At 46.8% G+C, this 17,500-nt stretch overlaps 2 protein-coding genes across 2 annotated transcripts in view; one reads left to right on the forward strand and one right to left on the reverse strand.

Annotated features, from left to right (window-relative positions):
• LOC127919266 (BAH and coiled-coil domain-containing protein 1-like) overlaps window positions 1-17,500 on the reverse strand; it is a 69,735-nt gene that overhangs the window by 34,392 nt on the left and 17,843 nt on the right. Inside the window, 5 exon segments of the mRNA XM_052502738.1 lie at window positions 5,541-5,654; window positions 7,211-7,347; window positions 9,556-9,725; window positions 14,233-15,159; window positions 17,357-17,500. The exon segment at window positions 17,357-17,500 is cut by the window's right edge and continues 132 nt beyond it. Coding sequence (XP_052358698.1) covers window positions 5,541-5,654; window positions 7,211-7,347; window positions 9,556-9,725; window positions 14,233-15,159; window positions 17,357-17,500 — 1,492 coding nt within the window.
• On the forward strand, window positions 10,202-11,945 carry LOC127919260 (uncharacterized). The gene is made up of 2 exons (XM_052502737.1): window positions 10,202-11,649; window positions 11,788-11,945. The coding sequence occupies exons 1-2, from the start codon at window positions 10,728-10,730 to the stop codon at window positions 11,859-11,861; spliced, it is 996 nt and encodes a 331-aa protein (XP_052358697.1). The 5' UTR covers window positions 10,202-10,727; the 3' UTR covers window positions 11,862-11,945.

Raw genomic sequence — 17,500 nt, forward strand, 5'->3', positions numbered from 1 at the left:
TGGAGACCATTCATGGAGACATTACTGTAACTGGAGACATTACTGTAACTGGAGACCAGCCATGGAGACATTACTGTAACTGGAGACCAGTCATGGAGACATTACTGTAACTGGAGACCAGTCATGGAGACATTACTGTAACTGGAGACATTACTGTAACTGGAGACCAGTCATGGAGACATTACTGTAACTGGAGACATTACTGTAACTGGAGACGAGTCATGGAGACATTACTGTAACTGGAGACCAGTCATGCTCCTCCATCTCCCTCTCCACCCTCCCTCCATCCATCCTTCCATCTCCCCTTCTCTCCATCCATCCTTCCATCTCTCTCTCCACCCTCCCTCCAGCTCCCTCTCCACCCTCCCTCCATCTCCCTCTCCACCCTCCCTCCCTCCACCTTTCCTCCATCCATCCCTTCGCTGTAGGCCCTGCCGCCTACCGCCCTTTCATTTCTGGTGTCACTGTCACAGGGCATCAGTGTCCCTGTGCTGCCTGGCTGGACGAGGGGTGGGGGAGGACTGGAGGGGAGAATGTGAGGGAAGGGGGCAGGGGTACACAGGCGGAAGGAGAATAGAGTTGACATCACAGTGGGAGAGCTGGGAGCACTATGGAACGCTGCCCAGAAATGGGAGGGAGGGAATAGAACTGTTGGCTGCTCTGGGGTGGCACTAAGCCCCTCCAAGGCTTCCATATGGACATTGATGACAGCACTAATTGAAAATTGACAACACAGAGACACACACACACACACACAGATGTACACACATGCGAGTAGACGCAAACACACACACACATACACATGGATGCACACACAGATGTATACATGTACACACAAGCACACAAACACATGTATGCACACATACACACAGGCACACACACACACACACACACACACACACACACACACACACACACTCCAATCTGGATACCACCAATGAGCATTTACACACCGACATAGCAAAATAAAGATATGGGCGGCTGATGTTTGTGGGAACCTCTTTAGTTTCTGTGTTTCCCTGGGACGAGCACTATCACCCACATCCAGATTAATTATTAATATTCATGTATTATTCATATGTTATGTCAGAATTTGGATAACAATTATGAGCTACCCACTGATTTATTAAAAACTAAAAAATATGTTTTTATTGAGAAGTAGGAATTGGTCTAATGACCAAAAATAAAGGAAATTCACATGAACCAAAAGGCCTACTGTACCCATGCTCTACCAAGGTTTTCCAGCACCACAAGGGCTACTCCACCCATGCCCTACCAAGGTTTTCCAGCACCACAAGGCCTACTCCACCCATGCTCTACCAAGGTTTTCCAGCACCACAAGGCCTACTCCACCCATGCTCTACCAAGGTTTTCCAGCACCACAAGGCCTACTGCACCCATGCTCTACCAAGGTTTTCCAGCACCACAAGGCCTACTCCACCCATGCTCTACCAAGGTTTTCCAGCACCACAAGGCCTACTGCACCCATGCTCTACCAAGGTTTTCCAGCACCACAAGGCCTACTGCACCCATGCTCTACCAAGGTTTTCCAGCACCACAAGGCCTACTCCACCCATGCTCTACCAAGGTTTTCCAGCACCACAAGGCCTACTGCACCCATGCTCTACCAAGGTTTTCCAGCACCACAAGGCCTACTGCACCCATGCTCTACCAAGGTTTTCCAGCACCACAAGGCCTACTGCACCCATGCCCTACCAAGGTTATCCAGCACCACAAGGCCTACTCCACCCATGCTCTACCAAGGTTTTCCAGCACCACAAGGCCTACTGCACACACACACACACACACACACACACTCCACCCATGCTCTACCAAGGTTTTCCAGCACCACAAGGCCTACTCCACCCATGCTCTACCAAGGTTTTCCAGCACCACAAGGCCTACTGCACCCATGCTCTACCAAGGTTTTCCAGCACCACAAGGCCTACTCCACCCATGCTCTACCAAGGTTTTCCAGCACCACAAGGCCTTTTCCACCCATGCTCTACCAAGGTTTTCCAGCACCACAAGGCCTACTCCACCCATGCTCTACCAAGGTTTTCCAGCACCACAAGGCCTACTCCACCCATGCTCTACCAAGGTTTTCCAGCACCACAAGGCCTTCTCCACCCATGCTCTACCAAGGTTTTCCAGCACCACAAGGCCTACTCCACCCATGCTCTACCAAGGTTTTCCAGCACCACAAGGCCTACTGCACCCATGCTCTACCAAGGTTTTCCAGCATCACAAGGCCTACTCCACCCATGCTCTACCAAGGTTTTCCAGCATCACAAGGCCTACTCCACCCATGCTCTACCAAGGTTTTCCAGCACCTCAAGGCCTTCTCCACCCATGCTCTACCAAGGTTTTCCAGCACCACAAGGCCTACTCCACCCATGCTCTACCAAGGTTTTCCAGCACCACAAGGCCTACTCCACCCATGCTCTACCAAGGTTTTCCAGCACACAGATTTGACCAACTACAGTAGCTATGTTGGTCTACTGTACTTTAAAACTATGTGTATGCTGGTTGCTTAGGATTCAAACCTTCTCAAACAGCCTAATTCATACTCTTCGAGGAGGTGCTCCCACAATAATGTGATTTGTACAACATACAATGTAATGTATTGCATTCTTCCCAGTCTAAACTAAGACATTATCCCATTCCAATACCTTTTGAAGCTTTTTTTATTATATGAAAGCAAGCTTTTCTTTAATACTTATAACACCATCAGGGTTGATTGAATGAGCTGTTTTGCCTTGTAGTAATATGATAATGTTAAACCTTTATTTTAACATTATATGTCATTGAACAATAAATATATTTCATGATAACTTTTTTTCATCAGTCGGTACCCAACAGAATAACAGGAGGTGGTGTGTTGAACATCGTCCCTCATATAGACATAGAGGTCTATAGAGCTGTCTGCATTCCTGGTTTCTGGAAGCTTTAGCTTACCTGTGTAAAATTGACATAAACTCAGAACTACTTGTTTTTCAAACATGGTCCTGTTTTATCAATTGCTGTGCTGAACAATGAACAGTGAATTACCTCAAATGACTATGTAGCTTAAAGTTATGTGTGTATTTGTATTTCATTTTGCAATACAGATGATGACGCTACAATAATCCACGTTTACAATAGGCCTATATCCAGAAATACATCCAGCCTCGATGATATACACAGTTTATTTGTTTGTGCTCTGATTACAACACAAGTGTTCAGGTCAGCAGTTTACACAGATGACTTCAGCCATATGAAAAACCATAGCCAAATATACCTACCTAGCTAGCTAGCTACCTTCCTTTTAGTTCTCATTCAACTGGTGTTAGCTAGCTAGCTACCCTCCTTTTAGTTCTCATTCAACTGGTGTTAGCTAGCTAGCTACCCTCCTTTTAGTTCTCATTCAACTGGTGTTAGCTAGCTAGCTACCTTCCTTTTAGTTCTCATTCAACTGGTGTTAGCTAGCTAGCTACCCTCCTTTTAGTTCTCATTCAACTGGTGTTAGCTAGCTAGCTACCTTCCTTTTAGTTCTCATTCAACTGGTGTTAGCTAGCTAGCTACCTTCCTTTTAGTTCTCATTCAACTGGTGTTAGCTAGCTAGCAACCTTCCTTTTAGTTCTCATTCAACTGGTGTTAGCTAGCTAGCAACCTTCCTTTTAGTTCTCATTCAACTGGTGTTAGCTAGCTAGCTACCTTCCTTTTAGTTCTCATTCAACTGGTGTTAGCTAGCTAGCTACAGCTGCTAGCCTTCTACTTGCAAGCTGCTACTGTTGCGCAGCAACCGAGTTGCTCGACCCTATTTGATGTTTTATGACATTTCTGAGATTTTATGAAATATGTTATCATTGTCAGAACTGCTACAAAGAAGGGAGCACATCGTTGTTTTTTATTGGGAAGAAATGTGCACATGAGAGCAATAAATTGCAATATTAATAAAAATTGTTGCACCTACAAACTTATTCAGTCCAAATGAATCTAAGTCTAATGGTCCCCTTTTAATCCGACGTCTAGAATTTGAACAAATTTTGGGAGAGAAAAAAGTATTTCGACCCTAATGCTCACGACCCTGTCAAAATGCAGGTATAATGGTTCTTGTTAACGGACAGACGGCTAATGACGAGAGGCGTGTTGTGTACCTTCAATCAAGTTGACTTGCAAATTGTCATTGACATTGGTGACATATTGGCTTAGATATGACGGTAGCGAGATTTGAATTTAACATTGTGCTTCAACCAATGCATGCGACTATAATTTGTCTGATAAATTGAGAGCAACGGGCTGTCAGTGTGTGTCAGTGTGTCTTGGCGGCTGTACGGCCCTGTGTGACCGACCCGATCCCCTCCTGACCCCTCTGACTCCCTGGCCTTAATGATAGGCCATGTCCCATTCCTGGAGCTGGGGAAGATTACAGGATAATTCACAGGACTCTAATTACAACCCCCACCAACCCCCTTCCACCGCTCTCAGCTCCCAGGCACATCCCAGACTCCTCTGGCCCCCTCTGGCCCCTCAGCCCTCCTGGCCCCCCTCTACCCCTTCAGCCCTCCTGCCCCCCCAGCCCTCCTGGCCGTCCTCTGCCCCCTCAACCCTCCTGGCCCCCCTCTGCCCTCCTGGCCCCTCTCTGCCCCCTCAACCCTCCTGGCCCCCTCAGCCCTCCTGGCCCCCCTGAGCCCTCCTGGCCCCCTCTGCCCTCCTGCCCCCTCAGCCCTCCTGCTCCCCCAGCCCTCCTGCCCCCTCAGCCCTCCTGGCCCCCCTCTGGCCCACCAGCCCTCCTGCCCCCTCAGCCCTCCCATCCCTCCTGACCGTCCTCTGCCCCCTCAGCCACCTGGGGGGGCAGCCCTCCTGCCTCTGGCCCACCAGCCCTCCTGCCCCTCTGGCCCCCCAGCCCTCCTGCCCCCTCAGCCCTCGTGGCTCCCCAGCCCCCCAGCCCTCTCTGGCCCCTCAGCCCTCCTCTGGCCCCCCTGGCCCTCCTCTGGCCCCCGTCTGCCCCCTCAGCCCTCCTGCCCCCCCAGCCCCCCCTCTGGCCCCTCAGCCCTCCTGGCCCCCCCAGCCCTCCTGGCCGTCCTCTGGCCCACAGTAATGCCATTCAGGTTTTAAATGAGCTGTGCGGAAACTGGCTGAGACACATGGACAGAGGAATACAATGGAACACAGTCACACAGAGGCACTCCCAGACAGTATGTGGACAGACACAACACACCCAACCACACATACACATGTGTAGAACACACACACACTACACAGAAGACATCTTGAAATGAATACATACACTTAAAACATCCACATGCACAAACAGGCTCCCACACAAACACACACACGCACCACCGATGTGGATTAAACTGTAATACAATGTAGTCTCTGTGCTGATTAGGTAAAGATTAGGTTAAACTGGACTTCCTTGAAGGGGTCAGCTGGGTTCTCCCATTTCCTGTTGATGGCATGAGTCTCCTGGATTGCAGTGATATGTAGGAGGCTTGTCAGTGTGTTTGGGCTATGGCCAGGCAGGGAGATGAGCCTTACAACACACACACACTCACTTGACTTTCCTCTGGGTCTCAGAGGAGGAGCCTGGGCCAGCGGTGGGGGTTGATTTACGTTTCCTGGGCCGCCCCGGTCCTCTACGAGCAGGGCTGCGAGGTGTTTCCTCCTTCCTGTAGACACACACACACTCATGAGAACACTAAGACACTGTATTTGAGCACAGGACCAGATAAACTGGAGAAGGAAGGAGGGAATCCTTCAGGAGATAGAAAGGGAGTGTGATGTCATGGCTTCAGTTTGTTTCGTGGGCTGCTTTGAGAAATCATTTAAAGGAGCGATTAGGAGACTAGCAAAGTATCACAACATGAGACTAGGAGGTAGTCATGAGACTAGGAGGTAGTCATGAGACTAGGAGGTAGTCATGAGACTAGGAGATAGTCATGAGACTAGGAGGTAGTCATGAGACTAGGAGGTAGTCATGAGATATTTTAACAAGATAAGGTTTTGACCCCACAGGATAACACATGAGAGTTAAAACACTTATTTTCAAAGAGGTGACAGGTAATGTATGGGAGAATAGTGAAGTACATGGTAAAGGATAATGTATAGGAGAATAGTAAAGGACATGTTGAATGATAATGTATAGGAGAATAGTAAAGGACATGGTCAAGGATAATGTATAGGAGAATAGTAAAGGACATGGTCAAGGATAATGTATAGGAGAATAGTAAAGGACATGGTCAAGGATAATGTATAGGAGAATAGTAAAGGACATGGTCAAGGATAATGTATAGGAGAATAGTGAAGTACATGTTGAAGGTAATGTATGGGAGAATAGTAAAGTACATGGTAAAGGATAATGTATAGAAGAATAGTGAAGTACATGTTGAAGGATAATGTATAGGAGAATAGTAAAATACATGTTGAAGAATAATGTATAGGATGATAGTAAAGGACTCGTTGAAGGATAATGTATAGGACGATAGTAAATTATATGGTGAAGGATAATGTATATGAGGATAGTAAAGGACTCATTGAAGGATAATGTATAGGATGATAGTATATTGTAATGTATAAGGGATAGTAATTGACTCGTTGAAAGATAATGTATAGGATGACAGAAAAGGACTCGTTGAAGGATATTGTATAGCAGGATAGTAAAGGACTCCTTGAAGGATAATGTATAGGATGATAGTAAAGGACTCACTGAAGGATAATGTATACGATGATAGTGAATGATCATGTATAGGAGGATAGTAAATGACTCGTTGAAGGATAATGTATAGGATGATAGTAAAGGACTCGTTGAAGGATAATGTATAGGATGATAGAAAGGACTCATTGAAGGATAATGTATAGGACGATAGTAAAGGACTCGTTGAAGGATAATGTATAGGATTACATCAAATTATATGGTGAAGGATAATGTATAGGAGGATAGTAAAGGACACGGTCAAGGATAATGTATAGGAGAATAGTAAAGGACATGGTCAAGGATAATGTATAGGATGATAGTAAATGACACGGTGAAGGATAATGTATAGGATGGTAGTAAAGGACATGGTAAAGGATCATGTATATAGGAGGATAGTAAATGACACGGTGAAGGATAATGTATAGGATGATAGTAAAGGATATGGTCAAGGATAATGTATAGGATGGTAGTACAGGACATGGTAAAGGATCATGTATATAGGAGGATAGTAAAGGACATAGTGTATCTTACTGGTGGTCATGCTTCCTCTGTAGCTTGGCTAACTCCCTCTGTTTCTCTTTGTAGCGCCTCTGGAGCTCTGCCAGCTTCACCCGCATGGCCAGCTCTGGACCCTCCATCCTCTCCATGGTGCCCTTGGCCGGGCATGCCTGAATGTTCACAATACTAATCAATCAATCAAGTGTATTTTATGAATCTGTTATATCTGGAGTACTTCTCCTGTCTTATCCGGTGTCCTGTGTGAATTTAAGTATGCTCTCTCTAATTCTCTCTTTCTCTCTTTCTTTCTCTCTCTCGGAGGACCTGAGCCCTAGGACCATGCCTCAGGACTACCTGGCATGATGACTCCTTGATGTCCCCAGTCCACCTGGCCGTGCTGCTGCTCCAGTTTCAACTGTTCTGCCTACGGCTATAGAACCCTGACCTGTTCACCGGATGTGCTACCTGTCCCAGACCCACTGTTTTCAACTCTCTAGAGACAGCAGGAGTGGTAGAGATTAGAGGCCGACCGATTATGATTTTTCAACGTCGATACCGATTATTGAAGGCCCCAAAAAAACCCGCTGATGCCGATTAATCGGCCGATTGAAAAAAATGTATTTGTAATAATGACAATTACAACAATAATGATTTAACACTTATTTTAACTTAATATAATACATCAAGAAAATCAATTTAGCCTCAAGTAGATAATGAAACATGTTCAATTTGGTTCAAATAATGCAAAAACAAAGTGTTGGAAAAGAAAGTAAAAGTGCAATATGTGCCATGTAAGAAAGCTAACGTTTAAGTTCCTTGCTCAGAACATGAGAACATATGAAAGCTGGTGGTTCCTTTTAACATGAGTCTTCAATATTCCCAGGTAAGAAGTTTTAGGTTGTAGTTATTATAGGACTATTTCCCTCTATACCATTTGTATTTCATAAACCTTTGACTATTGGATGTTCTTATAGGCACTTTAGTATTGCCAGTGTAACAGTATAGCCTCCGTCCCTATCCTCGCTCCTCCCTGGGCTCGAACCAGCAACACAACGACAACAGCCACCACATCAAAGCAGCATTACCCATGCAGAGCAAGGGAAACAACCACCCCAAGGCTCAGAGCGAGTGAAGTTTGAAATGCTATTAACGCACTCTAACTAGCCAGCCATTTCACTTCGGTCACACCAACCTCATCTCGGGAGTTGATAGGTTTGAAGTCATAAACAGCGCAGTGCTTGACACACAACGAAGAGCTGCTGGCAAAACGCACGAAAGTGCTGTTTGAATGAATGTTTATGCGCCTGCTTCTGCCTACCACCGCTCAGTCAGATACTTAGATACTTGTATGCTCAGTCAGATTATATGCAACACAGGACACACTAGATAATATCTAGTAATATCATCAACCATGTGAAGTTAACTAGTGATTATGATTGATTGTTTTTTATAAGATAAGTTTAATGCTAGCTAGCAACTTACCTTGGCTTACTGCATTTGCGTAATAGGCAGTCTCCTTGTGGAGTGCAACGAGAGAGAGGCAGGTCGTTATTGCGTTGGACTAGTTTACTGTAAGGTTGCAAGATTGAATCCCCCGAGCTGACAATGTAAAAATCTGTCTTTCTGCCCCTGAACGAGGCAGTTAACCCACCGTTCCTAGGCCGTCATTGAAAATAAGAATATGTTCTTGACTGACTTGCCTAGTTAAAAGATTAAATGAAGGTGTAAAAAAAATCTATGAAAAAAATTTGCAAATCGGTGGCCAAAAATACAGATTTCCGATTGTTATGTAAACTTGAAATCGGCCCTAATTAATCAGCCATTCTGATTAATCGGTCGACCTCTAGTAGAGATACTTTTAATGATCGGCTATGAAAAGCCAAATGATATTTACTCCTGAGGTGCTGACTTGCTGCACCCTCGACAACTACTGTGATTATTATTATTTGACCATGCTGGTCATTTATGAACATTTGAACATCTTGGCCATGTTCTGTTATAATCTCCACCCGGCACAGCCAGAAGAGGACTGGCCACCCCACATAGCCTGGTTCCTCTCTAGGTTTCTTCCAAGGTTTAGGCCTTTCTAGGGAGTTTTTCCCTAGCCAACGTGCTTCAACACCTGCATTGCTTGCTGTTTGGGGTTTTAGGCTGGGTTTCTGTACAGCACTTTGAGATATCAGCTGATATACGAAGGGCTTTATAAATACATTTGATTTTAAATGCTTTTAAAGGCTTATACATGCTATTAAACTAACAGTCTAAAATCAGAGTGTGCACTTAACCATTTAAAATTCCTTCACATGTATTTTTTGAATGTACTGCATTCTATTCTAATGGTAAATAGAACATCAGGATACAGTATAGTTGTACTCTACCGGTTCGTGGCGAGGTGTCCAGCTGTATTTCCTGCGCAGATTGAGGGTCTTGCGGGCCGGGTAGTGCCGCCCGGCACCCTCCCCGCTACCCTCCTGGGCACCCAGCTCCAAGGCACGGGCTGCTGCCAGGGTGGCAAGACTCTGGAGGTCAAAGATCAACATCTCCTCTCCTGTGGGTCGAAACACAGACTCGATCAGGGGTCAAGGAAAACGAGCCGTGATAATGACAGACATGGTCATTCAGAGTTAGATGTTATGTGTCATTCCAGTATCTTATCTTTATTTGAATTCCATCTCGGGTGTGATCCTGTGCAGCACACCTTCCTCTGTAACACTTTACTTGGATAGCTCATCTGTAGCTCTACAAACGTAATGAAGACATGCTGTTGAGATGCTGCTGAAAGGCTGAAGACATGCTGTTGAGGTGCTGCTGAAAGACTGAACACATGCTGTTGAGATGCTGATGAAAGGCTGAAGACATGCTGTTGAGGTGCTGCTGAAAGGCTGAAGACATGCTGTTGAGATGCTGCTGAAAGGATGAAGACATGCTGTTGAAAGGCTGAAGACATGCTGTTGAGATGCTGCTGAAAGGCTAAGACATGCTGCTGAGATGCTGCTGAAAGGCTGAACACATGCTGTTGAGATGCTGCTGAAAGGATGAAGACATGCTGTTGAGATGCTGCTGAAAGGATGAAGACATGCTGTTGAGATGCTGCTGAAAGGATGAAGACATGCTGTTGAGATGCTGCTGAAAGGCTAAGACATGCTGTTGAGATGCTGCAGTGCTGATAGTCTTCTAATGTTTGTTCGTTGAACATCTGCAGATGGACTGCAGACACTTTCTAGTTGAAAATCATTGGACATGCAGTTGACATGCTCCATATGGTCTATCCAACAGGGCTCTGGTCAGTTTCATTTCAAGTCTAATTAATTAAGTAAACCAAATTCTAATTCCAATTCGACAGTTTCCTCATTTGAAAGCATTCGAGAGAATTGGAATTGGAATTTCAGTGTACTTCCTGAATTGACTGGAATTGAAATCAAACTGACCCAAGCCTTGCTATCCGAAACAAAGTGTTACTTCTTCATCATATTCAAATGAATGGAGGAAAGAGCTGGAGATGAAGCTAGAATGAGCTGACAGACACACAGGAACGTTCCTCTGAGAGGTCATGTCAGTGTGGAACAAACAGATGCTGCTGTGGTACTACCTGACCATCTGGCCCAGGGTTCCACCATGCAGTATAGACATCTACTGTACTGTAGGTCTGTGGTACTACCTGACCATCTGGACCAGGGTTTCACCATGCAGTATAGACATCTACTGTACTGTAGGTCTGTGGTACTACCTGACCATCTGGCCCAGGGTTCCACCATGCAGTATAGACATCTACTGTACTGTAGGTCTGTGGTACTACCTGACCATCTGGCCCAGGGTTCCACCATGCAGTATAGACATCTACTGTACTGTAGGTCTGTGGTACTACCTGACCATCTGGCCCAGGGTTTCACCATGCAGTATAGACATCTACTGTACTGTAGGTCTGTGGTACTACCTGACCATCTGGCCCAGGGTTCCACCATGTAGTATAGACATCTACAGTACTGTAGGTCTGTGGTACTACCTGACCATCTGGCCCAGGGTTTCACCATGCAGTATAGACATCTACTGTACTGTAGGTCTGTGGTACTACCTGACCATCTGGCCCAGGGTTTCACCATGCAGTATAGACATCTACTGTACTGTAGGTCTGTGGTACTACCTGACCATCTGGCCCAGGGTTCCACCATGTAGTATAGACATCTACAGTACTGTAGGTCTGTGGTACTACCTGACCATCTGGCCCAGGGTTTCACCATGCAGTATAGACATCTACTGTACTGTAGGTCTGTGGTACTACCTGACCATCTGGCCCAGGGTTTCACCATGCAGTATAGACATCTACTGTACTGTAGGTCTGTGGTACTACCTGACCATCTGGCCCAGGGTTTCACCATGCAGTATAGACATCTACTGTACTGTAGGTCTGTGGTACTACCTGACCATCTGGCCCAGGGTTCCACCATGCAGTATAGACATCTACTGTACTGTAGGTCTGTGGTACTACCTGACCATCTGGCCCAGGGTTTCACCATGCAGTATAGACATCTACTGTACTGTAGGTCTGTGGTACTACCTGACCATCTGGCCCAGGGTTCCACCATGCAGTATAGACATCTACAGTACTGTAGGTCTGTGGTACTACCTGACCATCTGGCCCAGGGTTTCACCATGTAGTATAGACATCTACAGTACTGTACTGTAGGTCTGTGGTACTACCTGACCATCTGGCCCAGGGTTTCACCATGCAGTATAGACATCTACAGTACTGTAGGTCTGTGGTACTACCTGACCATCTGGCCCAGGGTTTCACCATGCAGTATAGACATCTACAGTACTGTAGGTCTGTGGTACTACCTGACCATCTGGCCCAGGGTTCCACCATGCAGTATAGACATCTACAGTACTGTAGGTCTGTGGTACACCTGACCATCTGGCCCAGGGTTTCACCATGTAGTATAGACATCTACAGTACTGTACTGTAGGTCTGTGGTACTACCTGACCATCTGGCCCAGGGTTTCACCATGCAGTATAGACATCTACAGTACTGTAGGTCTGTGGTACTACCTGACCATCTGGCCCAGGGTTTCACCATGCAGTATAGACATCTACTGTACTGTAGGTCTGTGGTACTACCTGACCATCTGGCCCAGGGTTCCACCATGCAGTATAGACATCTACAGACTGAGGTCTGTGGTACTACCTGACCATCTGGCCCAGGGTTTCACCATGCAGTATAGACATCTACTGTACTGTAGGTCTGTGGTACTACCTGACCATCTGGCCCAGGGTTTCACCATGCAGTATAGACATCTACTGTACTGTAGGTCTGTGGCTGTTGTGGTGGAATATATTGGATACAGACAGTACCCTTTTCACACTGTGCATACTGTAACCAGGCCAGTGCAGTACAGAGATAGTTCGGATGGGCTCAGCTCGGCTCAGAAATGATAATACCGTACTGCTGTACTAGGTTGGGACATCTATCTCCACCCTGGGGGCTACACATGATGAGGGACTGTGTGAAGTTCTATCATTACAAGAAGTCACCTAGTAATGCTTACTGATGTCTTTAGTAAACTCCTCAGAGCCTGCGATGACATCACACAGCCAAAACAAGAACACTCTAAAAATCACTTGATGATGTCCTTTTATAGTCAAGCCATCTTTTGGGACCCGGTAAATGTATTAGGAAGATGGGGTAAACACAAAACATCCTTTTGCATGAACACGGAAAAAAACTAAACGCTGACTGGGGTGCTTTGAAACCGAGGAAGCTTTAAACGGCACTTTAAAACAATGGGTTGTAATTACTGAGGCAATGCTCCAGGGTCCCAACAACATCCACTGTTTTTGCTCTGATTATCACACATTGTGTGTGTGTACTTACACGAATGTGCGCACGTGATTGTGTGTGTGTGTGGATTTTACAGAGGCAGAGGGTGAGCGGAGCAGGAGAGAGAGACAGAGACAGAGACAAGAGAGAGATCAAGGAGAGAGATCAGAGCTCTGAGAGAGAGAGAGAGAGAGAGAGAGACAGAGACAGACAGACAGACAGACAGAGAGAGAGATACAGTAGTAGAGAGAGAGACAGAGAGAGGGGCAGAGGGTGAGAGAGACAGACAGAGACAGAGAGATACAGAGAGAGAGAGAGACAGAGAGAGAGGCAGAGGGTGAGAGAGAGACAGACAGACAGACAGACAGTAGACAGAGAGACAGAGAGAGAGGTCAGAGTTGAGAGACAGAGTAACAGAGGCAGAGGGTGAGAGAGGCTCAGATTGAGAGAGGCTCAGAGTAGACAGAGAGATACAGAGAGTATTGTAACAGAGAGAGACAGAGAGAGGAGAGACAGACAGAGACAGAGACAGAGAGATCACAGAGAGAGACAGAGAGAGACAGAGAGAGGCAGAGGCTCTGATTGTAGCGAGCTCTGTATTGTATCAAGGCAGATTGTACAGAGTACTCTGAGATACAGCTCTGTATTGATTGATGGAGGTCTGTATTGCAAGGAGTAGGTCTGTATTGTATCAGGGCTCTGTATTGTAACAGTGGTCTGTATTGTATCAGGGCTCTGTATTGTATCAGGGTCTGTATTGTATCAAGGCTCTGTATTGTAAGGCTCTGTATTGTCAAGGCTCTGTATTGTAACAGTGGTCTGTATTGTATCAAGGCTCTGTATTGTAACAGAGGTTTGCTGCTTCTCTCTCTCCTGCTCTATCATTAGAGGACTCTTCTAGGAAGCCTGCTACTGCTGGTAGAAAGAGATCTCTGGGGAGTCTTGGAAAGAAAGAGTTAGGAGGATTGTAAAGTCTTTTATCTGTAATGTATTTTTCGTTACGTGTCGGACCCCAGTAAGACTAGCTGTCGCCATGGCGTCGGCTAACGGGGATCCTAATAAATAAATAAGGATTCCAGCTTTAAGTGACATCACCCTAGTGGGCTGGTTGAAATGACATCATTTGTTTCTGATTGTCATTTCAATCAGCTTCTAGTTACAATGACATCATTTCAGACTGCTGTCTGTCCATCCATCTGTTCGCCTGTCCGTCCGTCTGTCTGACTATATCTCTCTCACCTTGGCTGTCTCCTGTGTTGTGTCGGTGCTGTTGGAGCTCCAGGTCGGCCAGCTCGCTGAGCAGCTCCATGCCGTGGTGGGGGTGGCTGGGGCAGGGATGGGTGTCACAGGCCTGGGGCTGGAGGGTGCTGGAGGCCAGCATGGGAAACGGAGGGACGTCGGCACAGAAGGCTGCAGCGATCAGCAGCTCTAGGCTCCAGTAACTAGGCACAATGGGTTTCAGGGGGGTGGAGAGGGTGATGATAGACTGGCTGGGGCACAGAGAGGGAGAGGAGGGGGAGAGGCACACCAACTCTACTGAGTGGTTGTCATCATTAGGAGTACTCTCCTCCTCTCCTCCCTCCTCTTCCTCCTCAGTATTTGCCTCCTGGTGGGGTTGGGCAGTGCAGGGAGGGTCCAGGTCGATGATGGTGGAGTCCTGCTCCTCCTGTTCTCCTGCCACCTCCTGCTGCTGTCCTCTCTCCACCTTGCACTTTTCCTCCTCCTGCTCCTCCAGGGTGGAGGTGGGGTCATCTCTGTGGTTCTCCTCCTCAGAGAGGGGGATAGGGATGGGACAGGAGGCGGTGTCACACACACGGCTCTCCGTAGGAGGACACACTGACACCTCCTCCTCCTGCTCCTCCCTATGCTCCTGATCTGGAGGTCCACAGCTGCCTGCTGCTTCTCTGGCTTCCACCTCCTCTCTCTGCACCTCCTCTTCCTTTTGCCCCTCCTCTTCCTCCTCCACGTCCTGGTGTGGGAGGGGCCTCACCATGGCCTGACACTCTAGCTCCGCCCCTAGGCTGGAGAGAGGCTGGGGAGCATTCTCAGCAGGCTCCGCCTGAACCGCCTCCAGGTCAGCTGGCTCGGCCAATCGGACATCGTGGGGCGATGTGCAGCTCCTGTAACCCATGGCGATGGCAGGGTAGGTGTATCCAGGAGGCAAGTCTATAAAAACATAGGAAAGAGAAAAGGCAGGTTTAAAAGAGAAATAAGTAATAAGTAAAAAAGCTTCACAACAAAGGGCAAAAACATTTCTCAAAAGCCAGATGATCGTCCCTACGACTTTTTTCTCTCTCTCCTGTGAAGTGTGGTCAGAGGCTGTTCAAAAGGCCTAACCCTGAGGACCCGCCCTGAATAGAACTCACTCCAGGGTCATGAGAGGGTAGAGAGGCACAGGAAGAGGAAATTACGTAGGTGGCACTGCGCCTTGATCTCACAACACACAGGAAGGGGAGTGAACCGTGTGCGTGTGCGTATACATGTGTGGACGTGTTATTCAGCGTAGGTGTGTGTGTTAGCTTGCTATTTGAAGTGTAGGAGGTTTCGTTTATCAAAGGTGGCCTGCCACTTTTATATCTTCTGGCGTGGAATGGCATAGCAAGGCAGTTAGCGAGGCGTTAATGGTGATGAAGAGGGTGTGGGCCTGGGGGGGCGGAGCCTCCAAGGCTCTGAGCGAGGTGTTTCTCAGTCATTACCGAGGTGACAGTGCTGAGAGAGAGACCAGCCGGGCCGGCAGCCATTTTATGTGTTTACTTCTCCAGCTCAGAGCTGCTTTATGTGTCAATCCCAGGGCTCGCCAGCCAACCCCAGCCACTCACACACGATGCGTCACAAATGGCACTCTATTCTTTATTTAGTGCACTACTTTTGACCAAGGTCTAGGGAATAGGGTGACATTTGGGACACAGGCACAGGCAAGAGCCAAAGAAGCAGAACAATATCATTAAGGACCCCATAGGCTGTGGCAGTTACTAGATGATGATTTGTAGTGCTATGTCCTCTGTTGCTGGATGATGATTTGTAGTGCTATATCCTCTGTTGCTGGATGATGATTTGTAGTGCTATGTCCTCTGTTGCTGGATGGATGATGATGTCCTCTGTTGCTTTGTAGTGCTATGTCCTCTGTTGCTGGATGAAGATTTGTAGTGCTATGTCCTCTGTTGCTGGATGATGATTTGATGATTTGTAGTGCTATGTCCTCTGTTGCTGGATGATGATTTGTAGTGCTATGTCCTCTGTTGCTGGATGATGATTTGTAGTGCTATGTCCTCTGTTGCTGGATGATGATTTGTAGTGCTATGTCCTCTGTTGCTCTGTTGCTGGATGATGATTTGTAGTGCTATGTCCTCTGTTGCTGGATGATGATTTGTAGTGCTATGTCCTCTGTTGCTGGATGAAGATTTGTAGTGCTATGTCCTCTGTTGCTGGATGATGATTTGTAGTGCTATGTCCTCTGTTGCTGGATGATGATTTGATTTGTAGTGCTATGTCCTCTGTTGCTGGATGATGATTTGTAGTGCTATGTCCTCTGTTGCTGGATGATGATTTGTAGTGCTATATCCTCTGTTGCTGGATGATGATTTGTAGTGCTATGTCCTCTGTTGCTGGATGATGATTTGTAGTGCTATATCCTCTGTTGCTGGATGATGATTTGTAGTGCTATGTCCTCTGTTGCTGGATGATGATTTTTGTATGTCCTCTGTGCTATATCCTCTGTTGCTGGATGATGATTTGTAGTGCTATGTCCTCTGTTGCTGGATGATGATTTGTATTGCTATATCCTCTGTTGCTGTGTCAGACCTATCAGTCATTTACAGTTTTCCCAGATAGACTTTGAAGGCCAGGGTTGTTAGTGTGGATGAATCCTTGACAGCTGAATGAGCTGTGTGTGTCTAACTGTCTTGTATATCCCTCTTAACAGTCTATTTTCATCATACATATTTCTCATATGACCCTCAGAGAGGTTCTAAAATATCACTTAGGCTGCGTTTACACAGGCAGCCCAATTCTGATTTAATGTGAAAAGATCTGATGTGATTGGGTAAAAGACCAATTAGTGGAAAAAATATCGGAATTGGGCTGCCTGTGTAAACGCAACCTCAGTGAAATGTTAGTGTGAATATTGGAATGTAACCTGGGGATGTGTCCCAATAGTTTCTCCAATATCCTGAAGAGAGCACCTGTTCACTTCTTCCACAAATGTAGAACCCTTAGGTTGGTGGAGGCATGAGCTCGTGGGGTTATTTAATACCCTTCATTGCCTTTCAAATCAGTGAAGGGAATTGAACAAGTGCACACTTTGGGAGGAAGGAGAGATATTTGGGACATAGTCAGAGATGATGGACAGTGTGAGTTCCCTTACCAGGCTCCAGGGATTGTGGGTAATCCTGCAGGGGCTGTCCCTCTCCTCTCTTGTCCTGGGTCTCCGCCCCTTTTGGCAGCTGTGGGGGGGCGGGACTGATTTCCGGAGACCGAGGGGCGGCGGCTGCAGGGCTAGGGGCGGGGC

The sequence above is a fragment of the Oncorhynchus keta genome, unplaced genomic scaffold (assembly GCF_023373465.1).
Source record: "Oncorhynchus keta strain PuntledgeMale-10-30-2019 unplaced genomic scaffold, Oket_V2 Un_contig_16133_pilon_pilon, whole genome shotgun sequence".
Taxonomy (NCBI): Eukaryota; Metazoa; Chordata; class Actinopteri; order Salmoniformes; family Salmonidae; genus Oncorhynchus; species Oncorhynchus keta.